This window comes from Micromys minutus, assembly GCF_963924665.1.
Source record: "Micromys minutus genome assembly, chromosome: 12".
Taxonomy (NCBI): Eukaryota; Metazoa; Chordata; class Mammalia; order Rodentia; family Muridae; genus Micromys; species Micromys minutus.
The window spans coordinates 50,365,676-50,392,985 of NC_137981.1; the positions used below are offsets into that span (position 1 = coordinate 50,365,676).

The 27,310-nt window shown below is 44.8% G+C and overlaps 2 protein-coding genes and 1 pseudogene across 4 annotated transcripts in view; all 3 read left to right on the plus strand.

The window, feature by feature from the left end:
• The first annotated feature begins 155 nt into the window (after window positions 1–155).
• POLR3D (RNA polymerase III subunit D) lies at window positions 156–4,583 on the plus strand. 2 transcript variants are annotated; one of them, XM_080926814.1, is made up of 9 exons: window positions 156–274; window positions 497–666; window positions 1,415–1,458; window positions 2,304–2,455; window positions 2,597–2,721; window positions 2,938–3,106; window positions 3,440–3,705; window positions 3,858–4,010; window positions 4,150–4,583. In XM_080926814.1, the coding sequence occupies exons 2-9, from the start codon at window positions 502–504 to the stop codon at window positions 4,270–4,272; spliced, it is 1,197 nt and encodes a 398-aa protein (XP_080782940.1). In that variant the 5' UTR covers window positions 156–274; window positions 497–501; the 3' UTR covers window positions 4,273–4,583. The 2 variants fall into 2 exon arrangements, with proteins under 2 accessions (XP_080782940.1, XP_080782941.1); XM_080926815.1 differs by lacking the exon at window positions 156–274 and adding an exon at window positions 287–374.
• A 5,791-nt stretch (window positions 4,584–10,374) lies between these two features.
• LOC308428352 (Golgi apparatus membrane protein TVP23 homolog B-like) lies at window positions 10,375–13,666 on the plus strand (annotated as a pseudogene). The gene is made up of 2 exons: window positions 10,375–11,069; window positions 13,588–13,666. The product of its transcript is annotated as a Golgi apparatus membrane protein TVP23 homolog B-like (transcript).
• Window positions 13,667–18,947: 5,281 nt separating this feature from the next.
• The window catches only part of PIWIL2 (piwi like RNA-mediated gene silencing 2), a gene marked incomplete at both ends in the record, with an annotated part of 44,684 nt that continues 36,321 nt past the window's right edge, over window positions 18,948–27,310 (plus strand). Inside the window, 5 exons of the mRNA XM_080926141.1 lie at window positions 18,948–19,139; window positions 21,701–21,792; window positions 21,924–22,058; window positions 22,632–22,838; window positions 23,551–23,661. Of these exons, the coding sequence (XP_080782267.1) occupies window positions 18,948–19,139; window positions 21,701–21,792; window positions 21,924–22,058; window positions 22,632–22,838; window positions 23,551–23,661 (737 nt within the window). The remainder of the gene's footprint in view (window positions 19,140–21,700; window positions 21,793–21,923; window positions 22,059–22,631; window positions 22,839–23,550; window positions 23,662–27,310) is intronic.

A 27,310-nucleotide genomic window follows, 5' to 3' on the forward strand; every position in this document is an offset into this window, starting at 1 on the left:
ACAGCTCACAATCCACCCCCATATCTTTTTTCGCCCTCTCAACCCAGCTTTTCCCGACTCCGGGAAGAACCGGGAAGAGAAGGCGGAAGGCAGCGAGGCACCATCGGATAAATACTATGGTCCGGTCACGCCCCCTTGATGTCACTTCCGCCCAAGGGTAAGATGGCAGCACCGGGTTCTTGCCACGCAGACTTCCGCCTTGCCAGGAGACCCGCGGTTCGTGGTTGGTCTCGTCGAAGGTGAGGTCGTGACGCGGCGCAGAGCCTCAACGCAGGTGCGTCATACAGTCCCGGGGAGAGGGCGTGAAGACGAATCCAAAGCTAGAGGTGGGGCGCTCCGGGAAGTCTCGCCACGTGGGACGGGGAGGAGCTGAGGTGCTGCGAGAGCGACGCACGGACGCGGGGGGCGGGGGTGACGGGAGGCCACGTGGGTAAGGTTCCACCCAGGGTCCTCGCGTCCAGCTCTTAGAGTCACTTTTTTGCCTACTTTCCTCCAGAAACCATGTCGGAAGGAAACGCCGCGGGCGAGCCCAGCAATCCTGGAGGGCCGCGACCCCTTCTCTCTGGGGGCCGGGGGCTGATCGGCCGGCGGCCCGCACCCCCGCTTACGCCGGGCCGCCTTCCCTCCATCCGCTCCCGGGACCTCACCCTTGGCGGAGTCAAGAAGGTACCTGCGAGCGCGTTTGTACTGAAACCCAAATACCTCGAGTTCCAGGCCGTAGGAAGGCAATTCGTGATGTTTATTCATGTACAGCCTTTTGTCCCTGATGGGATTCTAGGGAGACCTTCAAGCCTAGGTGCTGGTACAAGACACTGACATGGTTTCATGGGCAATTAAAAGGCAGAGAAACTAGTTAATTCAAGACAGCACCTTGCAAACTCCCATGAAAGTCAGACAAAATTGCTTTACTTGCAGTTTTGAGAGTTTATAACTCTGGATGTCAGTATCGAAACTAATAATCTAGTAGTAATGAACGTTTTTAAAGATTTATGTATTTTATTTATATGCGCACACTGTAGCTGTCTTCAGACACACCAGAAGAGGGCATCAGATCCCATTACAGATGGTTGTGAGCCACTATGTGGTTGCTGGGGATTGAACTCAGGACCTCTGGAAGAGCAGCCAGTGCTCTTAACCACTGAGCCATCTCCCCAGCCCATAATAGTCATGAATCTTAGGCATGCCAGTAACTGCTTTGTCCTCTCCCATTATGGGTATAACAGCAGATGTAAGAAGTACTCTGAAAAGAAAACAGAATAAACAAGGTAAAGTTGCCTAGCTCTGCCTTGGGGACTACTGGTAATAGTCTCCCTGTGTCACCCTTAGTGAGTGCTGGCAGATGTCTCTTTAAGCCTTCCCAGAACTGCTGGTCTGTTGTGCACTTTGAAATATAGTACTGTATTTTGCTTTTCAGAAAACCTTTACCCCAAATATCATCAGTCGGAAGATCAAAGAAGAGTAAGTATGTAGGATTACTGAACACTACTCACCCTGTTTTGCTCTGAATTTGGGGAAGTAATTAGGTGTGTGGCATGGGAATTTTAACTTACGCCATTAGCTTATTCACCAGTGGTTTTCATCCTTTAACCTCAGGTTATGTAGAGGCATGTTTGTATCTCTACATGGCCGTTCCTATCCTGGAACTCCCAGGGTTGCCTCTCAGATCTGTATCCTGAGCCCTGGGATTAAGATGTGCACCATCGTGCTTGGCTCCAGGACACTTTGCATTAGAGGTTCTTTCTTTTTTTTCTGTAATAAATAGCAAAGATAGTCAACATATGGGGGGGGGCATTTTATTTTGGATATCGGAGTTTTGGAGGTTTTAGTCTGTGATCAGGTGGTTCTTTTGCTTTTGGGCCTATGATGTGGCAGAAAACACATGTCAGAGACTACCTAAAGGGAGAAAGAAATCAAGGAAAGGGCTGAGTCTCTATCCTCCTTCAGGAGCTGTACAACCGTCCAATAGGTTCCACCTCAGCAACCTTCTGACTCTGCTGAGGCGGGGCTCAACTCTTCTTACTTTCCATTAGGTTCCTCTGCTTCCCAGCCTCTCGACTTTCAGGCAGTAAAAAAACAACAAACACAACACCCCCCCCCCCCCCCATCACACATTTTGAACAGGAAGGTAAAAGGAAATTAAAGGCTGTTCTTTATTGAAGATGTAAAAGGTCTAGCAAAGGGTTGGGTTGTGATTCTCATGGAGTCTTTACTGGCTCACAAAGCTCTGCTCCGTTGGTTGAAATGAGGTGGGCGGGGAGGGTTTGTTTCCTGAAGCAGACCCTTATATCTGTTCTCATCCCCAGGCCAAAAGAAGAAGTAACTATGAAGAAGGAAAAGCGTGAACGGGACAGAGACCGCCAGCGTGAGGGTCATGGACGGGGACGTGGCCGCCCAGAAGTGATCCAGTCCCATTCCATCTTCGAGCAGGGTCCGGCAGAAATGATGAAAAAAAAAGGTACCGGGAAGGGATCTGGTCTGGATTGCAGTTCAGACTGCCCAAGAAGGCAGAACATGAGATTCTCCATTCCTAGTTGGGTTTTCCTTGCAGTTGTGGTCTTCCTTATTTGACACTAGTGAACAGCATGATTTCCTGCAGGGAACTGGGATAAGACAGTGGATATGTCGGACATGGGGCCTTCTCATATCATCAACATCAAAAAAGAGAAGAGAGAAACAGATGAAGAGACCAAGCAGATCCTGCGCATGCTGGAGAAGGATGATGTAGGTACCAGCAGCCTGCAGGGCAGGTTTCTTTGTAGCTGCTAAAGAGGGCTTTTAGGGAGCCAGGCCAGGACATCTGCAGCTCAGTGGAAAGAGCGCTTGCCTGTGTGTGAGACACACATACGCAAAGAAAAGAGAGACAAGTTCTGAAATGGGCTGTGACATAGGCACACATGCTGACAGTTAATGTGACACCCCCCCCCCACTCTTTGGCAGTTCATCGATGACCCAGGGCTAAAGAATGACACACGGAACATGCCAGTGCAGCTGCCACTGGCTCACTCAGGGTGGCTTTTTAAGGAGGAGAGTGAAGAGCCAGATGTGAAGCCTTTTTCTGCTGGCCCCAAGGAAGAAGACATGGAGGTGGATGTGCCAGCTATAAAAGGTGCCCTGTGTCAGCCGACTTCCCTTCCCAGCTATGCCCAGAAGCCCTCACATGACCTCCAAGACCTCTGCAGTGTCTTCTTTTCCTTCCCACTCAAAAGTACAGGCCTAGAATCAAGTTCCCGCCTCAGCCCGCATGTCTGTGTGCCAGTATGCCTGGCCTCATCTGTCCTGTTTTTAGAGAAGTCACACACTCTTGAATTTCTTCCTTGTTGCTCTGTGTAACTTCTGACTGAATAACAGTGAGGCACATGGATATGAAGGGTCGGGAACAGAGAATTGGCTTAGTGGGTAGGGCTACTTGATGTCTTTTCCTTTTTCTCTCTTTGGGCAGTGAAAGAGGAGCCACGGGATGAGGAAGAGGAGGTGAAGGTGAAAGCCCCTTCAAGAGCAGCCAGGAAGACCCCTGGTCTTCCAAAGGATGTGTCAGTTGCAGAGCTGCTGAGGGAGTTGAGCCTCACGAAGGATGAGGAGTTGCTATTCCTCCAGCTGCCTGATACCCTTCCTGGGCAGCCGCCCACTCAGGACGTCAAGCCTATCAAGACAGAGGTGCAGGGCGAGGATGGACAGATGGTAGTCATAAAGCAGGAAAAAGACCGGGTATGCTCTAGAGCAAGTTCTAGGCCCATAGCTCCAGGACACAGCCCTTGTTGCAGAGACTTCTGCCGCAGCTGCAGTCCTCTCTGGGAAACAGAATAGGATTCATTCATGAAAGCTGTTGCCTAGTAACTACCTGCTGCTTCTCTCCGCAGGAAGCCAGGCTAGCAGAGAATGCTTGTACCTTGGCTGATCTGACAGAGGGTCAAGTGGGCAAGCTGCTTATCCGCAAATCAGGGAAAGTGCAGCTCCTCCTGGGCAAGGTGACTCTGGATGTGACCATGGGGACAACCTGTTCTTTTCTGCAGGTATGACCCTCTGTGGGCCAGAGAGAGGTTTGGGAAAGTATTAAGCAGCCTGTGCTGAGGCAGTAAGAAACTTTGGGTCACTGGACTGGGGGCTGGGTGTGGGTGTGTGGTTCTCACTGTTGTCTCTGTTGAATGGCAGGAACTGGTGTCTGTGGGCCTTGGGGACAGCAGGACAGGGGAGATGACAGTCCTGGGACATGTGAAGCACAAACTTGTATGTTCTCCTGATTTTGAATCTCTCTTGGATCACAAACACCGGTGAAATGGACAGATGGAGGAGGATGTGACTGTGCCCATGACCACTGCCTGCTCCAGACGTTGGCTCTCGAAGGCATGCAGCACAGAAGGGGCCTCCGTAGCCCACCCGCTGCAGCCTTTGGCGGCTGTAGTCCCAGTGTGCCCCAACTAGGGCCCTTGCTGCTTCCTCCCCCGAAGCTGTGACTGGGACGTCACACAGCATGAGTATGGAAACATCATCACTTCTGGGAACTTGACCCTACTATTTATTTTTTATTTATCTCTTAGTCCTCAACTGACTGCATTCTCCCAGAGTAGGATGGGGCAGGCTTTTTTTGGGGGGGAGCCATGGGCTAGAGGGATGGGAAGGGGAGGGGCTCAAGCAGGTAGGAAAGAGCAGGGATGGGATAGAACTCCAGACTTAAAACTCAGTCCCAGCTCACTGGTTTCTAGCTCTGTGCCCTTGAACAAACTACCTAACCTTTCTGAGCCTCATATTTCTTACCCAACGAATGTGAGGATAATACCTACCTCACAGGGTTGATGTGAGGATCAAATGGAATGTTGTAGATGAGAACTTCTTGCACAAGACCAGGCATATATAGGTGTGTGTGTGTGTGTGTGTGTGTGTGTGTGTGTGTGTGTGTGTAAACATATTACATACATATATATACATACCCATAGGCGTTCAATAAATGTTAGTTTTCCTTTCCTTTGCTTGAGTCTATTTCCAAACAAATGAACATTATAGTCTGAAGAAGTAAGTCATTTTGCTCACAGTCCTACTTTTGTGACTCCATTGCTTTTTATTATTATTATTTTTTAATTCTCAGTGCTGAGCCTAAGATCTGGAGTATGCTAGGCAAGTGCTCTACCCCTGAGCCATAAACCCCAGCTCATTCATCCTTACTGTGTCCATCTATGTCCATTCCCACCCCTGGCTGATGTAGTGAATGTTCATGTCTGCTCTTTTATAGCTCTTTTCCCTTGTTGTCTTAGCCTTGTGCTTCCTGTTGGAGTTCTTGTTAGAAGCTGTTACAGGAGCCTTATGGCACACTGCAGGGGCTTTTAGGTGATGTGGTAGGCGGACTGCTTACTTTTTGCACCCTTTCCTGCAGAGAGTGGCCAGTAGACCAACTCCCATAAAGTTTCTGGTCAAGAGAAACATGGCCAGAATTCCCACCTCACCTCTTCCAATGGTGCTTAAAAGAACAAAGCAGCCTTGGTGAGATTGGGGTTGACACTTAATGGGAGCCTTGGTGTTTGAGTTGTTCTCTTCTGCCTCCTAGTGTTACCACGGTAGCATGTCATGCCTGGTTCCCACTGCCATGCCTACTGCTGCCTTCCTTCATTGGGGTCACTGCTGCCTGATGCTTGGGAGAACATCTCTTTCTTGTCAGCAGGTCTGAGGCATTTTCAAGTTGGAGCAAAGACACACCCTAGCGTGTAGCATCTACAGTGATGAAGCCCAGACTCAGTGAGGACTGCCAGGTGGCTCTAGAACTATTAGGTACTTCTTTTTAGGCCTCTTCCGTTTCTCCTCTAGTCTGTGGTTTATTGAGCACAACTGGGGCGTTTCCTACAGATCCTCTCGGGCCACCCAGCCAGCTACTGTGAAGAGATGTAATACTGACTCCATTGCCTTGGAACCAAAAGCTCATATTCACCCTGTCAGGTAGTGGTATGCCTGTATTTCATCATGGAGAACAGGAGAGGAGGGGGTTCTCTGAGAGTGTATGCCATGTATGGTATGGAAATTCTGTCTAGTCTAAGGCAGCTCTGAGCACTAGCTCTTGGTGCTTTTAAATAGCTGATGTACCACCCTTGCTTTTGGGTGTCTGTGAGACCCTTTGTTTTGATCTAGAACTTCCTGCTTTTCTTGTCCCCCCTTGGAGTAATCTGATGGTCTTGTGTAAGATGTTTGGTATTTTGTAATTGATAGTTCTTTGGGATTTTTTGGGGGGAGGGGTTTAGTTTTTAAGGGTTTTGTTTGTTTTTGTTGTTTTGCTTTTCTTAAGTGAAACAATATCTTTAGGTAGCTCAACCCTGCCTTGGCCGCTTCAGTGCTTTAATTATAGGCAGGCACCAACCATGGACAGAACCCCTTGGGTTCTTTGAGTCTTCCAAGAAGATGGTGTGTACCACCTTCTCACTCACTTCACCGTTTAAAAAAAGCCTTTTCGGGGAAGCTTTCGGCTGTGTGTGTTCTCACCACCTGTCTCTAGGTCCCAGATGTAGAAGTTAGAGAGCTCATCGGTAAGAGGCTGGGAAAGTGAGACCAGTCTGCTTTCTTGGCTGAGCCTCTGAAGCAAAGCATCCATTTCTACCAACAAATATGTGCAAATAACGGGGGTGGGGCGGGTGGGGGGTTAGGTAGGCAGTTGATACAAGGGTGCAAATGAATGCAAATGTATTCCTACCTGCATCTGTGTGTATATGTACTATGTTAGAAACAGAACTAAAGACTTGTTCATTTCTTTGTAAAGTGGCTCTGTAGGCTTCAGTCAGGTTTGGGATTGGCTTCGATTCCACAAGTAACCTCGGAGAGAGAAAAAACAAAAACACTTGCTTTTCCTCAATTTAATTAATTTTTTTAAAAAAAGAATGCTATCACCATAGCGCTTTTTTATAGTGTTTTGTTTTTTGTTTTTTTTAATTGAAATGGTTACTTTGCATGAGTCTTAGGTACATAGAGTGGTGGTCAGAAGGCAATTTTTTGGAGTCAGCTCTCAATTTATGTCTTGTTGATACAGAATCTCTTGTTCCTGCTGCTGCTCCTAATATGGGATTCAAGTTATCCAGTGCAGCAAGTACTTTTCCTATTGAAACCAGTTTCCTAGTTTGCTTTTAATTTTTTAAGAGAAGATTTGAGTGTTTGAGTGATTTGCCTGCACGTATGTATGTGTATGAGTGTCGTGAGTTCATGCCTGGTGTCTGTGGAATTCAGAAGAGGGTATCGGGTTTCCTGGAACTTGAGTTATGGGCGGTTGGGAGTTACCACACGGATATCGGGAACCCACACCGGGTCTGCTGCACGAATATGTGCTCTTAATCTCTGAGCATCTCTTCAGTCCCTGTCCCTTCCCCTTATGCTTTTAAGTTAGAATGAAAGTAAAGACAATTGGGTATCAGACAGATAGGTTCCAGTAAGAGACATGCGTAATCAACAAGCTTTTATTAAGCCAAAGTATTTATACTGTGCTTATGCTTTATAAAGCATAGAACCCTCCTCTGGTTTCTGCATCTTTTCCCAGCTGCACACACAGACCTTGCTGCCCTGTCACAGTGGGCAGGCTACACCCTCCCCCCCCTCTCCCCACCCCATGTCTTTTCCCCAGGTATTTCTAGGTCTTATTTCTGAAATCCTTCAGTTCTCTGACACACCCTGGCCACTCTACATAATCTGGCAAACTTGGGTGCACTGCTCTCCGATTGTTGCCACCATTTAGGATGCTATAGCCTGAGGTATGAGGTTGAGGGTAGCCTGTGCTACACAGTTAGGTCCAGGTAAATCTAAAACTCAAATCTTTGGTGCATTTTGCTCCTCTTCCCTGCTTCCCTGACCTCCACAGCATTTGTCTTTCTTTCATTTTTTTTATTCGATATCCCACTAGAATATGACAGTAGAGCACAGTTGAGTCTTATGAATAAACTATATTCTAGTGCATAAAATAGTTCCTTGCACATGATGGGCAGAGTAAGTTGTGGTTGAAAGAATAAATAACAGTGTGCAGATCACATGTGTTTTGGTCAACACCCACATTTCTAAACAAATATGTGAGAAAATTGGTCCAATTGAAATGTCCCTCTTCTGGGATGAAAGGATCAGGTCAACCTTGTGGGTTGGACTTTGAGCAGGTTCAACCTTTGTGGTTTTGCCTTGTGGGGGGTTCAAATGGTACTGTGCTTTGTCACATGAGCCCATAAGTCTCAAAGTGATCATGTTGGGTGTGAGTTGCTTTGTATAGACATGTGTTTGCATTCTTGGGACCATACAACCCTAATAGGTAACTGAACTAAGTCTTTGGTTGATCCTTTGCTGCTTATAGCATGGTTAAAGGCAGGTAACCTTTTATGACGGTGTTGGGAATTGCTGCCCCTCTAATGGGAATAAGAAGTACTTTTTTTCCCCCTTGTCTTTTGAAAGGACTTCATGTAATTCAGACCTGCTTTGAACTTGATGTGTGGTAGAAGCTGGCCTTGAACAAAACACTTGACAGTGTCCCAACTTGGACCTGCCAAAGCTTCATGCCAGATACTCTCCTTTTGGGATGAGCTAATTGACTTAACATCTGGTGATATGTGAAGGACCCAACCAGCCTATCGTGTCAAAGTATGATAGTGTGCTGCACTACACTGGCCTGGCATTCAGCTCTGTAGGAGGAGAGATGGTAGTTGTCCCTTTGGTAAAATTTACCCTCTGCTCCTCAGCCCAAAGCAAAGCCACTGTCTCATGAAGCACCCAGTTGAGAGAGGTTCCCTGGGCAGACCTTAGTCCACTGATGTTTGCTAAGCTGAAACTAGCTCTGCTATGTTCCAGATGTGTGGATTGGAAAATGGATGTGTTTTCTTCACTCATGACAGAACTCACTATGACAGAACCCAAAGTTGTTCTCATAGCACTGACTGGGACAGTTGACACTAGCCCACCCACTTGGTCTGCCATTTGGACAACTACAGACTGGCAGGGTAAAGATTTCCCTTTTTTGGAAACTTGAAGCATAAAAACAAAGCTGATAGAAACATTTGGGTGGATTGTAGATTGACCATATTGAGGGCTCATTCTCTAGTGAAAGCAACTAGCATCAGAGCATGGTCTGAATCTGTATCAACTAGTTTGCTACTTGGGTTCACTGTGTCCTAGACATGGCAGCACCCCCATCGTCATAGATTGAGCACCAAGTGGAGGACCCATGTTTCATAGGCATAAGCTGCCCGTGAAAGACCTAACCACAACCTCTAAAAAAAGTTATAAACTGTCAACCAGGCATGGTAGCACACACCTGTAATCCAAGCAGGTGGACTCTTTTTTTTTTTTTCTTCTTGTTTTTTAAAAAAATAGTTTCTTTCTGTGTATGAGTGTTTTGCCTACATGCATTTAAGTGCACCATATATATGTCTAATACTTGGGTGTCCAGAAGAAGGTGGCTGAACCTCTGAAACTGGAGTTATAGTTTGTGATATAATATGTAGATGCTGGGACTCCAACTTGAGTCCTCTGCCAGAACAAGTCTTTAACTGTAACTGCTGAGCCTTCTTTCCAGTTCCTGCATACCCTCAGTGGCCAGCTTCCTCCCACTAGACTCTACCTCTGGCACCTCCTGGTAGGGTTGCTGAATTATGAGCTCATCAGCATATTTTACTGTTACTGATGAAACTAGAGCCTTTATGATCCAATCCAAAGGACCAATAACCTTGAAACAAATGAACCTTTTCAGGGCTCATTTCATATTAAAACCATAGTATCACCCAACCTTTAACAGTCTGGAGGCTGCTAACTCAGTATTGTGGACACTTTGAGATTCTGTTCTTGCCACACCAGTCCAGTGAGGTGACTTCGACCACCCCACTGTGGTTTCTGAAAATAATCTTACCATATTTTTAAACCTTGTAAACATTTTCAGCCAAACAAAGGCAATGTTATGATTACAGTAGTCTCTCCAGTCTTTAAGGGTTGTCTGCAAACATTGTTCTTGCTGCACGGACATCTGGTACAGTGGAACAAGGAAATGGCCTCTCCAGAATTCAACTCCAAACAGTTTCAGACTGTACCTTTGATTTGGTTGACTGTCCCTTTAAAAATTTATGGAGATCAATTAACTACCATCGGGGCAGCATTGGAGAACAGGAACTGATAAGTGATGTAGTCCCCATGACTCTATTCTCGAAAACACATTCATGCTGTCACTAAAGATAAAACCTGAGAAAGTGCCCATAGTGAGCTAGTAGCCGCAAGAGGGTGTCACAGGTTGGCGATACGGTTTTAATATAAAATTAGCACCTGCCCACAACACTCACAAGCTTCATACTGGCTGGTTTTATCCAGCTGTAAGGCATTTTCTCAACTAGTGATCAAGGGGGGAGGGCCCAGCCCATTGTGGGTGGTGCCATCCCTGGGCTGGTAGACATGGGTTCTATAAGAAAGCAGGCTGAGGTTGGGGAGGGGGGTTGCAGTAAGGATGACACCGAAGATGTCTCTGTGTTTGATACAGAAGAGAAGACAACAAACCAAGAAAATCCAAAATTGGACACCCAGTTGCATCCTTCCTCCACCCGTTCTTTCGAGTCAGTGCAGTTGTGGTCTGCCTCCTCTGTGAGCTGCTCAGCACCAGCCTTATTGCCTGTATGTGACAATTATCTTGATGTTGTCATGTGACTTTTGGGCAGTGCAGAATGTCACAGGTAGACTAATGGTCAGCCTATGTTGGTGGAATCACATTGATGAGAATGGAAAGAGCCATTGGGTGTTTGAGTCCAGAGAGTCAACTCCTCAAAACAACAAACCCTTTCTGAGGCTGAGTCAAGAATTTTTTGGTTAGGACTCATCGCCTGTCCGTTCCTGTGGGTGATCTTTGCCTTTAGTGCCCTCTTTTCCTTCAGAGTGAGTTGGCTGGCCGTAGTGATCATGAGTGTGGTGCTGCAAGGTGCCAACCTATATGGCTATATCCGGTGTAAAGTGGGCAGCAAGAAGAACTTGACCAGCATGGCTACTAAGGCAAAACACTGGAGGTGGTCAGACTTCATGAGTAAAGATGAAGAATGTGTAATGGACTCTGGGAGCAATGGACAAGATTCTTGGTGTTTAGAGCTCAGTATTGCAGAGTGGGGTTTTGTGTTTATTTTGCTACTTAAAAGCTTATTTTTTAAGAAAAGGAAACCACATGGGGCTGGAAACAGTGTCAGAGTGTGTGTTGGATCTATGTCTGTATAGACAGTCCTGTAACAGCAACAAGTCCCAAATCTGTGTGTGCTTTGCACGCATGAATGGACCTTCGCATTTTTATCCATAAAATGTAAGAAGAGGTGTTCAGTCTGTGCTTGCACAGAATTCCTGTATGTTGGTTTTCAAGGTAAGTTTTGATTCAGTGGTAAGGGTGAACATGTTGGTTTATGTATGAATTAGAAAGTTACTAATTTCAATGTGTTCTTAATGGTAAATTTCCTTATCTTAGACTTGTATAAGCAAGTAAAAGCTAAATTGGGCACTAGTGTTAACTGCTTTCTAAAATTCTGTTTTTACTTAGTTTATTGGCTGGTTTTGTGTCAACTTGACGCAGGCTGGAGTTAACACAGAGAAAGAGCCTCAGTTGAGGAAATGCCTCCATGAGATCCAGCTGTAAGGCATTTTCTCAACTAGTGATCAAGGAGGGAGAGCCCAGCCCATTGTGGGTGGTGCCATCCCGGGCTGGTAGTCCTGGGTTCTATATGAAAGAAAGCTGAGCAAAGCCATGGGAAGTGGGTCAGTAAGTCACATCCCTCCATGGCCTCTGCATCAGTTCCTGCTTCCTGACCTGCTTGAGTTCTAGTCCTGACTTCCTCTGGACTAGAGGAATATGGAAGTGTAAGCTGAATAAACCCTTTCCTCCCCAACTTGCTTCTTGGTCATGATGTTTGTGCAGGAATAGAAACCCTAAGACAAATTGGTACCAGCATAGTGGGGTGTTCCTGTGACAACCTGACCATGTTTTGGGGAGGACTGTGGAAAGACTTTGGAACTTTGAGCTAAAAGAGCCATTGGCATATTAAGAGCTCTGTGGAATGTTCAGTAGGAGTTTGGAGGATAATGTTGAGAACAGTGTAGAAGATGGAGGCCTGGATTGTGAAATTTCAGAGGGAAGATTAAAGACTCTTTGATCAGGGCTGTTGCTGTTTTGGTTGTGAAGATTCTGTGGTTTTGGTTAGCTGGGGCTGAAGAATCAGCTGTGATTAACAAGATACCAGAACTACTAAAGCAAAACCTTTGCATTACTGGGACTATTGATGCTGGTCAGCTGGAGCTAAGAAATTAGTGGTGATTAAGAAGAGACCAGAATCATTGAGGTGAAATCTTCTGGGAGCTGCTTTCTGAGAGCACAAAGAGGATGTGTTCCAGAGATAGCCAAGGTTGTATCACGTGCTGTGACTGGACGTGGTAATGTGTAAGAGTCACCCAGGTGGTACTGGTTTTGAAGGAATGAAGGGGTCATGGAAAGCAGCTGAGGCTTGGCACTGAGAGGCCATGGAAGGCCATTGGTGAAGGTGCATCATCAGTGGCAATTAGTGCCCCAGAACTAACAGTAGTGTTTTGGAGATGCCAGTACCATGAGATGACCACCAAGAACAGCAGCGGCAGTGGAGAACAGGCAGCTGGAGCTTAGAACACAAGGTGTGTGCTACAAAGGGCAGAGCTGGAGAAGTGACCCAAGCCCTTGGAGGAGCCGGCAAGTTTGTAAGTGGATTCCCAGACACTGGATGATTAGAGATTGGTTTTGCTTTGACTGTGACTCTGCCCTGATATCTTTCCCTCTTGAAGGAAGAAGAGGAGCCCACAGTTTAGAGACTTTAAATTGTAAAAGACTTTGATTTTTAAAAGAGACAATATTTTAAAGGTATTGCAATTTTAAAATGTAAGAATTGGTAAAGACTATGGGACTCTTAAGGTTATCTAGATCCTGGGGATGAACAAGAAAGTAAGGGTTAAAGCTTAATATTGATTGTCAAGTTGACAAGGGGTCAATTGTACTGGCTGGTTTTGTGTCAACTTGACACAAGCTGGAGTAATCACAGAGAAAGGAGCCTCAGCTGAGGAAATGCCTCCATGAGATCCAGCTGCAAGGCATTTTCTCAACTAGTGATCAAGGTGGGAGGGTCCAGCCCATTGTGGGTGGTGCCATCCCTGGGCTGGTAGACCTGGGTTCTATAAGAAAGCAGGCTGAGCAAGCCAGGGGAAGCAAGCCAATAAGTAACATCCCTCCATGGCCTCTGCATCAGCTCCTACTTTCTGACCTGCTTGGTTTCCAGTCCTGACTTCCTCTGGTGATGAACAATGATATGGAAGTGTAAGCTGAATAAACCCTTTCCTCCTAACTGGCTTCTTGGTCCTGATATTTTATGTGGGAATGCAAACCCTGATTAAAACAAGGTTCATTTGGTTTGTTTTGGTAATGTCAGCTGATAGTTTTTTTTTTAAAGAATTAGATCATAAGGGATCTGACTCCATTAATAATGGGTATGCATGTTGATAGATTCATAATATCATAGAAGAGATCTGTGTGTCTCTGTCTCTGTCTCTCTCTCTTTCTCTCTGTGTGTGTCTTCTACCTTCTTTCCCATGTGTCTTGTCATGTGATGTCTTCCACAGTGCTAAAAGGGAGCAAGAAGATTCAACCGATCCTGCCCTTCCATCTTGCACATTTAACCCTCAGATCTATGAGAAGTAAATTTATTTCCCTGGCAGGTTGCCCAGCTGTAGGTATTATGTTAACTAGACGAAGATAACATCAACTTAATATCTTAGTGTTGTATGTTTCTGTGAAAGAATGCTTGGACTGAAGGAAAGTAATTTATTTTTGGGTTGTAGTTCTGGCATTCTGTGGAGCTTCACTGAGGCAGATAATGGAGACAGAGTCGATCTGTGAATAGAGGTATATGTGTGAGAGAAAGAAGACACAGCTGACTTGCTTTATGACAGGTGAAAAACTAACTCTGCCACTTGAGAAACTAAGAGTGTACTGCCATGAACTATCCAACTAGCCATATTAGAAACCAATTTTTTTCTTTAAAATTTTAAAACCACATTTAGTGCTTAGGGTACACACAGGTAGAGGTCGGTGTACATCTTGTGAGAGTCGCTTCTCTCCTTCCACCTAGTGGGTCCCTGGGATCTATTAGGCTTAGATGTAAGCATCTTTATCCACTGGGTCATCTCACCAGTCCAGAAATCAAATTTCAAGATGAATTTGATGGAGACAAATCCTTATCTGATCTACAAAGAAAGGTATTTTGGTCACCGGCTGGGCTGGTTTCCTCTTAGTAACTCTGGTTTCTAATCAGGATGAAAAGGGGAGCTGGGAAGAGAGCCAAGAGAATCAATAGGTGGTTATAGACTCACAGCTGACAGGCTTGAGACCCAGGAAGATCAGATGTTTATATTTGCATCTGAAGGTGGGGAAAAGCTGATACTTCTGTTTGAAGACTGTTAGGTAGGAGAAAAACTTTAGTTGGGGGTAATTCAGTCTTTTGATTTTGTTCATGCCTTTAATAGTGTGGGTAAGCTGGGCCACATTACAGCAGGACACTCTGGTATACAGTTTGTAGTTCTCCTCCTTCTCCTTCCTCTTCCTCCTCATCCTTCTTCTCTTTTCCTTTCCCTCCTCTTTCTCTTCTTTCCCTTATCTTCCTCTTCTCCCCTCCTCCTCCTCGTTCTCCTTCTCTTCTGGTGAAAGGGTTCTAAAGATGTGTTATAGTTATGTGTGTTGCTCCTCCAAAGGACTATGGTTCAATTTCCAGCACCCACAGGGCAGCTCACAACCATCTGTAGTTCCAGTTCCAGGGGATATGGCAACTTAACACAGACATGCATGTAGGCAAAACATCAATATATGTAAAATAAAAGTAAATCATTAAACATTATCTGGGCTGGAGAAATGGCTCAGTGGTTAAGAGCACTGACTGCTCTTCCAGAGGTTCTGAGTTCAATTCCCAGCAACCACATGGTGGCTCACAACCATCTATAATGGGATTTGATGTCCTCTTCTGGTGTGTCTGAAAACAGCTACAACATACCCATGTATAAAATAAATTATTAAATATATATCATCTGTCTTTTACCGCAAAATCCTTTATCTCAGCAATATATATGTGCTGTCTTGACAGATATATAGCTGCATATATTTATGGTGATACAATGTAATGTTTTAAATGTATTTTATTGTAGAATGACTACAGTAAATTAAATATATTTTTATCTCACATACCCCCACCAGCTCTGTGGGCATCCACATAGTGAGATAGTGTATGCTTTTTTTTAAAAAAAAGAGTGATTTATTTCATGTATGTGAGTACACTGTCGCTGTCTTCAGACACACCAGAAGAGGGCATTGGATTCCATTACAGATGGTTGTGAGCCACCATGTGGTTGCTGGGAACTGAACTCAGGACCTCTGGAAGGGCAATCAGTGTTTTTAAGCACTGAGCCATCTCTCCAGCCCCTAATATATGCTTTTTAAGTGTTAATTGTTTGAGGTGCTTGGGATTGCACACAGGGCCTTGCATACATTAGACAAATGCTGTATTTGTGTGTGCTTTTTATAAATTGCTACCCTAAAGATAAAAACATTTCCTAGCAACTTTAGCACCTCAACAGGATATATACACAGCAAGAGACGTCGTTTAGCTTCAGAAAGAATCCTAACAAATGCCAACGGTTCCAATATTTCTCATCTTTATCCCCATTCTAAATACAACTGAATTTTTCCCTTGGTGGAATAGGACGGTGTACAGATTCCTTGAAAGCACTGTACTGAAGCTACCTACTCTTGGTTCAACGCTGAAAATCTAAGGAACCCAACCTACAACCTTTGCAAGGAAAGCTGTTTGTCTTGGGTTACACTCAGGTGTGCTCAGAGAACTGCTTCACAAGTCACCAGGAAGACTCTGACTCCTTTCCCTGGGCACTATTTCAATATTCAACAAGTCCATCTTTTCATGCAAGCTTTGGTCCGTGTTCCAAAAAGGATAGGGAGGTAGGACTTTATTGGGGTTGGAGAACAGTTTTATTTTCCCTCCCACTGTGGTGTCTTTGCACCTCCTCAGTCCTGAACAGGTCAAGCTTTCCACCAATTACACCTTAGAGCCCTTAACCTGGGAGGACAGAGCTGGTCACTATCAACTTGACCAGCTCATCTAAATTTGTTTACAGGAGCACCCCACTGAAAGGGATTCAGGGCAACCCCCACGCCTCGAAACTCCCTTTAAAATTACTTCCATAACTTCTAGCACCGTTTTGAGATCAACCTCCACATAGGATACTGCTTGAAAGGGCGAACCAATGAGTTGATGGACTCTTTTGAGTGGCAGGCTGTTTGGCCAATGGGCTGAGTCCCCGGAAATCAGGACTTGAGAGGCACGTGGTTCATTCCAAGTGGCGGATGAGGCAGTGTTCTGCGTAGGCAGGGTGCTTCGGGACCCTGACGACTCGAGGCCAGGTGAGAGGATGAGACTCAGGTGTGAACGGCTAGGAGGGTTAAAGGAGCTCTAGTGCAGGCTTGACGGACTGTTTTAAAATTTCAGGCTCCTGGTGGCAAGCAGGGCGCTCTCAGCCAGGGTGGGCCCTCCCACCGTCTTGGGTTAGCGCCTACCCCACGCCCCTCCCCCACGGGCACGAGGTGGCCCGGGCGGGGCCAGGGTGGACTGGAATTCGTTATTCCAGGCCGAGTGTGTGGGAGGAACGCAGGTCCTGGAATAGGAGGGAGAGGAGGTGGCTCGAGGAGACAGAGAGCGCTCGCTTCGGGGCTCAGTGGCACAAGACCTAAAAAGAAATCTAGGCAAGTCTTGGCTGGGTACAGTCCAGTTGGTGGAAAGGTACTTTGCTGTCGTGGGCCTTGGGTGGGATTTGCTTTGACGGACTTGGCCTCACGTTAGGCCTGAGGCCTAGTGCCTCTGCCTAAAGGGCACACATGGCGAACCTGTCACTGCCCAGTGCATGAGATTTAACCCAGTGTGAAAACCCATTTGAAGGAAAGGCCTTCTGGAAGAGTCGTCCAATCAGTGAACAGGATAATAGGGGAAAAGGATTCCAGAGGTCTGTGTTATAACATTGCTTCATATGTGCCAGTTAGGCAGCTGACTGCTAGATTCCTGGGTAAGGCTGGGGTGCCGTGGCTAAAACTGCAAGCTACTGAGGAGCACTTTCAGCAACTGAGGAGCTGAGTATCCGTCTTCTTTCTGTGTGAGGCTGGATTTCTCTAGCTAATAATGCCGGCAGGTTTTCAAAAGCTCAGAAGTTGAATGCATGCTTAATATACATAAGGCCTTGGATCTGTTCCCCAGCATAAAAGGGAAAACAGATTCTTCGGGGATCAGGAACAGGCCAGGGCAATGACAGAAATCTTTTACAGAGCTGAAATCCATAAATTATTAAACGATTTATGAAGAGGCCTGAGGGATCTTAGACTTGAGTTAGGCTTAGGAGCTCATCCCTAAGTTAGCAGGGGAGGGAAGGAATTCAGAGGAACCCATAAGACCCAACAAATAGTATACACTCAAAACAACAATAGCATCTTCTCTGGAGACCCGAGGCCTTTTGGTATTTCAAAACAACAAAAAACAAAACAATCCAAGAACCCAAAACAAAAAACTGAATAAAGGTTCAGAAAAGCAACTAAACCCAGTAAGTTGAATGCAGTTATAGATGAGGGGAGAAAAACTGATATCGGAGAAAAACCAAAACCCAAACATAGTTGTTGACAGAATAATTTTATGGTATGGAGGTGTTTACTACAACAGAAACCATCCTCATATGTAAAAGTTGTTCCTTTCTACAATAGGTGATTAATTGGTGGATGGTTGCTAAGAGGTTGTTTAGGTAGAGAAACTGAAGGGGTTAGTGGGAAGTGCTTAGACTGTTCTTAGCTCAAATAGGAGCCTTAATGGGACACAGGAGCTTATTCCTGTAATCCCAGCACACAGGAGGATTGCGAGTTCAGCTTGCCTGAGCTATACAGCAAGACACTTTCTCCAAAATAAAAGGTGTGGTGGCACATGCCTGTTCTCCCAGCACTTGGGAGCCTGATACAGTAGGGTTGTCAAGAGGTCAGGGCCAGGTAGGGCTCCAAAACAAGACTCTGCCCTGCCTCTAAAGAAAAAACATTTTTCTTCTGAGACTGTGTAGCCCTAGCTGTCCTAGAATTCTGCGTAGACCAGGCTTTTCTTGAACTAAGAGATCTGCCTACCTCTGCCTCCTGAGTTCTTATATCAAATGCCTATGCCACCACTGTCAATAATAATAATGATTTGCTTTAAAAGAGAAACCTTTGACGTGAATCTGTTATAAAAGACTGGTCCTGTCACTGATCTGACTTGGTCAATCAGTCTCCTCTACTTTGTGACTCTGTTTTAGAAGAAAATACAGGTAAACAGTGGGAATTTTAAGTTTCCTTTATTAGTTCTTAGAGAGTTTCACCCCTGTGTTATGATCATACTCATTCTGTCCCCCACTCATCAAATCAAATATATCCCATACACTCCTGGATGCTCAGCCTTTCACTGGAGCATGATCAGTTTGCTGAGGCTACATTGGTAAAGAGAAATGACTCCCCCTCTCCTGCTGTCAGTTGCCAATAGCTCCTTGACCTGGGGGAGGGTTCATGCCCACCTACCCTCTCCAAGATGGGAGGCGATATGGCTTGAGCAGTAATCAGTCACTTTTTGATTGCATGTAAGTCCCATTGCACAAGAAGAAAGAAGCTGTGACTATTGTCAGGCCAAGAAGCTGTAATGAGACAGGTCCTAGACCCTAGGATAGAATCTGACTGTTATTCTGCTTAAAGGACATAGTTTTAAACTGACTCACAATGAAGTATTACAGCCATAGATTAATACATCTCTCAACTCACATCAGAAAAGATTCTATTTGCAGTAGATGGTGAATTTTTAATCTTTTGAAAATGCTGGCAGGTAACAGATTGGAAGAGAAGCAACAGTCATTTCTGCAGCCTCACAATGGATCCTGTCCGGCCATTGTTCAGGGGACCCACTCCGGTACACCCATCTCAATGTGTTCGGATGCCAGGCTGTTGGCCTCAAACTCCTAGACCTTTGGAACCAGCTTGGGGTAGGGCAGGACCTGCAGGCAGAGGCCTTGTGCTTAGAAAGCCAGAGGAATCCAGCCCACCACTCCAGCCAGTACAAAAGGTAAGGCCACTTCAGATGGCTTAGGGAAGACTATATTATCAGGGACTGTTATTTTTATATTTCTGTTTGTCTTAACAAGTAGTTGCATCTTGTGGTCATGCAATTCAAGTCCTAGAGAAAGTGCCTCTAAGTAAACACTAGATGGACTTGGGGCAGTTTTAAGGTTGGATTCTAGCTTTAGTCTTCCACCCCTCATTTCTCCAGTTAGCCATCCTTTGATGTGTATGTAGTTGAGGGTTTAAGCAGAAGCAGGCATTGCTGCTTCTGAGTGTTTGGATTCTTCTCTGGTTGGTGCTGTAGCATTGACAACAGAGAGCAATCTTGTATGTCTGTTTAGTGAGATGCTTTTGTCTGTGTGTAGCTTTTATTTGCCTAGCAGTTCTACCTGGCATAGCAGCAAGCTTTCAGGACTGCCAGGGCAGTACAGTCATATGGTTCATCGGGTAGTGTTTAAGAGAAACAAACAAACATCAACAACACCACAAAATGGGACCAAGAATGCAGCTCAGTTGGTGGAGCACCTGCCTGTCATGCACAGAATCTAGGATTTGATTCCCAGCACCATATAAACCAGGTGTGGATGCACAAATCTGTAACCTAGCACTGGAAGTGGTTCACTATTCATCTTTGACTATATAGCAAGTTTAAGACCAGCCTTTAAAAAGTATAAAGACAAAATCCTAAACTTTTGTTCTTAAATGATCTTTTTTTCCCCCTGAAGAATTGATTAACCAATGTTTCTGTTCCCCTTTACTTTGGCTATATAGGTAGCTCAATAAACTTGGAAAAGGACTGGGAGAAGGTTCAGTTGGGAATGTACTTTCTCTGTGAACATAAGGACCTGGGTCTGAATGCCCAGCAGCCATGTAAAAGCTGGGCACAATGGTCCTCATCAGTAACCCCATGTCTGTAATCCCATTCCTCCTCATGGGACCTGGGAAGTGGAGATGGGAGAATCCACAGATGCTCACTGGCAGGCTAACCTGGTGTATGTACCAGCTAACAAGCAACGAGAGACTGGTCTCAAAGAAGGTGGAAGACAGGCCTGATCTCAAGGTTGTCTTCCAACTTGCATATACCCTCTGTGAAACATATGTTCCCAGTCACACACAACAAAGATAGAAAATAACTTTAATTTTTAAAATTAAATAATTTAAAATTAACAATAAAATCAACCAACCAATTAAACAAGAACTGGAGACTGAAGAGATAGCTCAGCAGGTAAAAGCACTTGCTGCTCTTACACCCACATGTTGATTTATAACAGTCTGCAAACTCAGTGCCAGGGGATCTGATACCTTCTGACCTCCACAGGCACCAGCACACATAGTGCACATGTCTACATGCAGGCAACACAAGTCATACATATAAGATAAAAATAAATCTTTTAATGATAGAACTTACTGGGTGTGATGGAGCACACCTTTAATTCCAGCACTAATGAGGCAGAGGCAGGTGGACCTCTGCGTGTTTGAGACCAGTCTGTTCTACATAGTGAGTTCCAGGTCAGCCAGAGCTGCACAGTGAGACCTTACTTCAAATAAATAAAAATTAAAAACTTAGAAAAACACAACTATTTTTGATATTTTATTATACTGTATACCAACGAATAGGTTTTATTATTATTATTATTATTTTTGTTGCTGCTGAAACAAGCTTTCTCTATATAGTCTTGGCTGTCTTGTGAACTTACTGTGCAGACCAGACTGGCTTGAAACTCACAGAAGTCCACCTGCCTTCTGAGTGCCATAACTATATGCTGCCAAGCCTAGCCAAATTCATAGACCTTTTTAGGTGTTTTTCCCCATATTATATTAAAGGCAGGTTTATAGCTCTCAGGGGGCAAGTGCACTGGCCTCAAGGACCAAGGCCAAGGAAGTTGCCATGGGGAAAGGGGGAAGGGAAGAAAGAGAGAAAGAGAGAAACAGTGAATACACAGACAAGAGGAGAAGAAGAGAGAGAGAGAGTGTATTATTTGATGTGTTTGGGTGTTTTGTCTGCATGTATTTCTGTGCACCATACACAGGCCTGGGGCCAGAGCAGGCAAAAGGGGGCATTGGGTCCCCTGCTGCCATGTAGTTACTGGGATTGAACTTAGATTTTCTGGAAGAGCAGTCAGTACACTTAACTGCAGAGCCATCTCTCCATCCACTTAAATTTTAGCTCAACTACATTTACTTTAAAGTCTAATAAAATGTGGTAATGAGTATTGGAAAAATTATGAAGTATTTTATCCATTTAAAATTTTTTAACCTTTGCATTTGTTTTATATGTACATGCATGGTGTGTGTGTGTGTGTGTATGAAGGTGAGGGGATCTTGTAAGAGTGGTTCTCTCCTTTCAGCATGTGGTTCTAGAGATCAGACTCGGGTTCTCAGGTTTGGCAACAGGCCTTAGTAGTTTCTCCCATTGATACAGAACAATCTTAACAGCTGATAGCTCCTTATTCTTATAACATCGGTAGGATTTGTAGTCAGTGATTTTTCATTTAAAAAGCCATTGTATCTAGGGTTCTAATCAATTTCTTAGGATAACCTTAATGATGAATTACCTTTCCCTAGGAGTCTGTGGGTTTGGTGTCCATGTTCCGTGGCATGGGCCTTGACACAGCGTTCCGGGCCCCTTCAAAACGAGAAGTGCCTCCTTTAGGTATGTAGATGTCAACTGGAAATACTGGAGGAATGTGTGGTTGCTTAGTTCCTGTGTCCAAATGGTCTTCAGAAACCTAACAGCAACATGCTCAGCTCATAGTAGTAACAGCTGAGGTTTGACTCTTGCAGGCAGAGGAGTTCTAGGTAGAGGCTTGTCTGCTAACATGGTCCGCAAGGAAAGAGAAGAACACCGTTCCTCTTTGCCTGATCCTTCGGTGCTGGCAGCTGGGGACAGCAAGCTGGCAGAGGCTTCTGTTGGTTGGAGTAGGTGGGTAAAGTCACTTTGTCCTGTAACTTCAAGTATCAGATGCAAAGAGAGGCTCTGGGACAGGTGTGTTCCAGATGAGTATTTCTTAGATAGGCATCCATGTGGTGTTTACCAAGAATAATTGGTAGATACTCATCCAGGCAGTCATTGGGAAGGGAGAGTAGTTCCCACTGTACACCTCAGCTTCACTTGACTTGTCCCAGGGTCCCCTGATAGTAGATATGACTCACGTTCCCCTCAGTTCTGCCCAGGAAGGCAGCTCTGAGAGGGCATACAAGAGTGGCTAGTGAATGGGTCATTATTTTAAGGGAATCTTAAGGCTGAGCTTGGGCTCCTTTGGGCAACTCCTCCAAGGGGGAAAATGGTGGGCAGTGGCTGCACACAGCAGCCTCCTTGGGAGTACATGTACCCTGTTGCCAACATGATTGTCCTAAGGGACTTTGGAAACAATTTAGTAGAGGCTTTCATGTCTCTGATCTTAGTGCTATCTCCAGTTTAGGCTCCAGACAGGTATGTGTGGGACCCTTGGGAAGCCCAGGGCTGTAGCCCCAATTTCCCTCTTTCTCGTTTCAGAATGCTGGGAAGAGGTGGTTCTGATGTCTCTTTATTACCACTGGGAAGAGCATCCAGCAGCATAGGCAGAGGAGTGGACAAACCTCCCACTGCCTTTGGTCTTACTGCTCGGGATCCCCCACGGCTGCCACAGCCTCCAGCTCTGTCTCCGACTTCTCTGTACTCTGCTGATCCCCCACCAGTCCTGACTATAGAACGAAAGGAAAAGTGAGTTAAGATCACCTACTCTGAAGGAGGGATGGAAAGGAAGGTGTTCCCTGCAGCCTGCTCTTGGGCTGCTAGATAGAAATGTGGACATTGTTCTGTGAGTCCATATTGTTCTGGGGTGGTAGGGGCTGGAGTATGTTTTGCCTTTTGATAGAGGGGAGATAAATGAAGAGATTCCTGAAAGAAGTGCAGTAGATTCAACAGTGAAGATAAATAGTTGGGTGTCCCCAGTAAGTAGACTCACAGCTTGTCACTTCCCTTCCACATGACATTGACTGTTCTCTGTCATGTTGAAAATAAGGAGGTCACCTAAATGGATTACCAGTGACACCTCATCTCTGTGGAATGACTCCTTTGTTCTTAAGTAGCTGGCCTTGTTCATTATAGTGCCATGTGTCATTTGTAGGGCGATCCAGATGACATTGCTGTGTAAATAGATGTGGCTGTGTTTGTGTATCTTGACTCCCAGTTTGTGTATTTGTAAGTTAAGTGGAAAAAAACTTTCCAAAATTGATGGGGTTGCTTGGTTAGTTATTGGGGTATATGATGTGTTTTGTTTTTAATGTAGTTTCAGATGGCCTTGAATTCCTGGGTTCAAGGGATCTTCTGCCTTAGTACTCAGAGTAGATGGAACTAAGTTGTATATTATCATGTCTGGCTTGTGCTTTTTTTTTCTCTTTCCTTTTATTTTTCTCTCCCCCCCCCGCCCCAGAGAGCTTTTGGTAAAGCAAGGATCAAAAGGAACACCCCAGTCTTTGGGACTGAACCTCATCAAAATCCAGTGTCATAATGAAGCAGTTTATCAGTATCATGTGACTTTCAGGTATATACAGCCGCTTTTGTCCCTTGTATACTTCTTAGAGGATAGGGATGGTCTAGATAACTCAGTACCACTCTGAACTACTCCTGACTATTCCCCGTGCAGTAAGCCTGTATTCAAGGTTCTGGGAAGACATCTACAGTGTTTGCGTGTGCTTTGGCTTTTTTTTCCTAATTCAGGTTTTGATTTAAGGGGTTCAGGCTTGTGGTATGAAGCCAGAAATGGATTTAATGTAGAAGTAATGGGCTGTAATCTCAGGGTTTATGGCTTGCATGGATCGTCCCATGGCCTTTTCTGTTCTGGCTGTATTGATGCCTGAGCCCAGGGTCTCACAGAAGTTGAGCAAGTGCCCCACTACTGAGCAGCACCTAGCACCCTTCCATTACCTCTTGGCTCATCTTTGTAATGTTTTATTCCTTTTATTAAACTCCTACCACTTGTGTAAGATCCATAACGCAGGATGGATCCTCCTGCATATATATTATCATAATCAATATTAGAGTCTCTCCAGTGATAGTCAAGGATAGAGAGATGGCTCAGTGCTTAAGAACATTGCTACTCTTGCAGAGGACCCGAGTTTGGTTCCCAGAACCCTTCTTGGATAGCTCACAACCAGCTGTAAGTCCAGCTCCAGATGGATCTAACATCTAAACAGACACATATACATACAAATGATTAGAAGTATGTATAAAAATAAATCCTAGAAAATAAACTCAGTTTGAAATCAAAGAAAAGAACTTTAATTTTATACCAACATTTTAGAATTCTTCTACTTTTGAAGTGTAAAGGTTCATAGGAGTTTATGGGGGCTTTTAAAATGATGTCATAGGAAAGCCTTGGACTAGAGATTATTGTCTGGAAGTATGAAAAACATGTTTTGAAATATATTTAAAGAAAATGGAAAGCTAGAAACCTGCACTTTTCTGACGGTATTGTAACCTTGGATGAGAACAATGTTTTCTGTGTATACACACTGTGACACAAACTGACATATCTAACACATCATCACTTGTGAGAGCGCGTTAGGTTCCTTTAGCAGCATACATAACATAAGTTACAGTCCCATGCTGTGATGTGCTGTAGTACACTCACTAAAGCTCGCTCTCCTGACAGAGCTGCTGCCTTGATGGGCAGCTCCCCTCAGCTCTTACCACCATTACCCTACCCTGTGTGATTTCCGTTATATTCCACCTATAAGTGAGATCTTTTAAAAGAGATTTTAAATTATGTGTATTTATGTGTTTGCGTGCCAGTGTATGTACACATGTGAAGGTATACAAAGAGGTCAGAGCTGTCAGAGCCACTTGGAGCTGGAGTTACAGGCAGCTGTGGACACAGGTTCTAGGAACAGATCTCAGGTCCTCTGCAAGAACAGTACATGGTCTTTGTTGTTTGTTTGTTTTGTTTTTCGAGTCAGGGTAGTCCTGCCTGTAAACCAGACTGTCTTTGAACTCAGAAATCTGTTGGCCTCTGCCTCCTGAGTGCTGGGATTAAGGTATGTACCTCCTTAGTACATGTTTTTGGCCACTGGCTTATTTCACATAGGATAATGTCTTGTAGGCTCATTCATTCGGAAAATAACATAGTTCATTTTTACAACAGCAAAAATGAGGTATAGACATATCCTGTAATCCCAGAACTAGGAGGCTGTGTTAGTCAAGATTTCTATTGCTGAGATGAAACACCATGGCCAAAAAGCAAGTTGGGGAGGAAAGGGTTTATTTGGCGTACACTTCCAGTTTATAGTCCATCATTGGAGGAAGTCAGGACAGGAATTCAAGCAAGGCTGGAACCTGGAGACAGGAGCTATGCAGGGGTGTCACTTACTGGCTCACTTCCCATGACTTGCTCAGCCTGCTTTCTCATAGAACCCATGACCACCAGCCCAGGGATGGCTCCACCCACCGTGAGCTAGGCCCTCCCCCATTGATCACTAATTGAAAAAATGCCTTACAGCTGGATCTCATGGAAGCAGTTCCTTAACTGAGGCTCCTTCCACTCTGACGAATCTAACTTGTGTCAGGTGACATGAAAAACTAACTAGTACAGAGGCCAAAGCAGAATTATCGATCATTTGTTTAATGCCAGTCTGGCTACACAGTAAATTCCTGGCTAGAGTGAGATCTTGTCTCATATATGTATGTATGTATATATGTATAGGTATATTTGATATACTCTGGTAATTGGTCAGAGTGTTAGGAATTGAATGATGATGAAGTGCTCAGTTCTAAACAGGACAAGTCTATCACTCCCACCAAGCTTCATCCAACAATATGGAAGAGGGAATGGAGAGAATGTAAGCCCATGGAGAGAAGTGTGCTGCTTAAAGAACTAAACATGACATGGCTATTGTGTTTTATGAATCCATTGTAGGGTGGTCATCTTGCAGAACAACACAAAATTGTCTGGTAACAGTTTATCATGGAAGAGGAAGGGCTGATGAGGCCCTGTGAGTTAATGGTCGTTGGAGAACTTGTGTATAATTATCTTCAGTGGTGTAGTCATTGAATAGTTGCCCACGTTCCAGTAAACATGCAAACAATCTCAGGGAAATTCAGTGGGTCATACACAAAGACATGAAAGTGGGGGGCTGGAGCTGTGGCTCCAAAGTTATGAGCACTGGCTGCTCTTCCAGAAGACCGGGGTCTCAGCATGCATAAGGTGGCTCACAACTATCTGTCACTCTAGTCAGGGGATCTGACACATACATGGTACACAGATATACATGGACAGAACATATAATAAAAAGAAAGTTGTAAAATTTAAAAGTTTTACATGAAAGTAGGAAGGGGAACTTCTTTTTTAAAATAAGATTCAGGAAAATCTTACTTTATTTTTTTGGATTGTGATGCTTTTTAAGCATTTATACAATTTTAAAAAGTGTATTCTTCTCTCATACAATACATCTCAACCATAGCTTCCCCTCTCAATTCCCTCTAGTCCCTGCCACCTTCCTTCTCCCCAGATCCACTGCCCTCTCTGCCTTCCCCAAGGAAAGATCAGGCCTCCTAGGGACATTAACTGAACATGACACAATAAAATACAGTAAGATCAGACACAAAACCCTCACGTCATGGCTGGGCAAAGCAACCTAGTAGAAGGAGAAGGACAGAGACACTTTAACTCACACTGTTAGGAGTCCACAAAAATCCTAAGCCAACAGTGACAGCAAACACGCAGAGGACCTAGCACAGACCCCTGCAGGCTCTACTGTTGCTGTTCCAGCCTTTGTGAATCCCCAGGAGTCCTGCATAGTTGATTCTGAGGGCTCTGTTCTCTGGTGTCCTAGATACCTTTGGTTTCCACAATTTGTCTTCCTCTTCCTCCAGGGTACCCAGAGCTCCCAGGGAAGGGACCCAATGGAGACCTCAAATGTAGATTGTCTCTGCCTAATGTTTGGCTGTGGGTCAATGCATTTGCTCCTATCAGCTGCTGGGGGTAGCCTCTCTGTTGATGACTGGATTATACACTGACTTATGTGTATAGCATACTATCATTAGAAATTACTTAATTAGTTTAGTTATTTATTGACCAGTCATGTTTGATTTCATCCTAAGTCTTTGGGCTATGCAGCCTCGGGTTCCTGCATATCCAGACAGTGTCAGGTATGGGCTCCCTCTTTTGTGTGGGGCTCAAATTAGACTAGTCATTG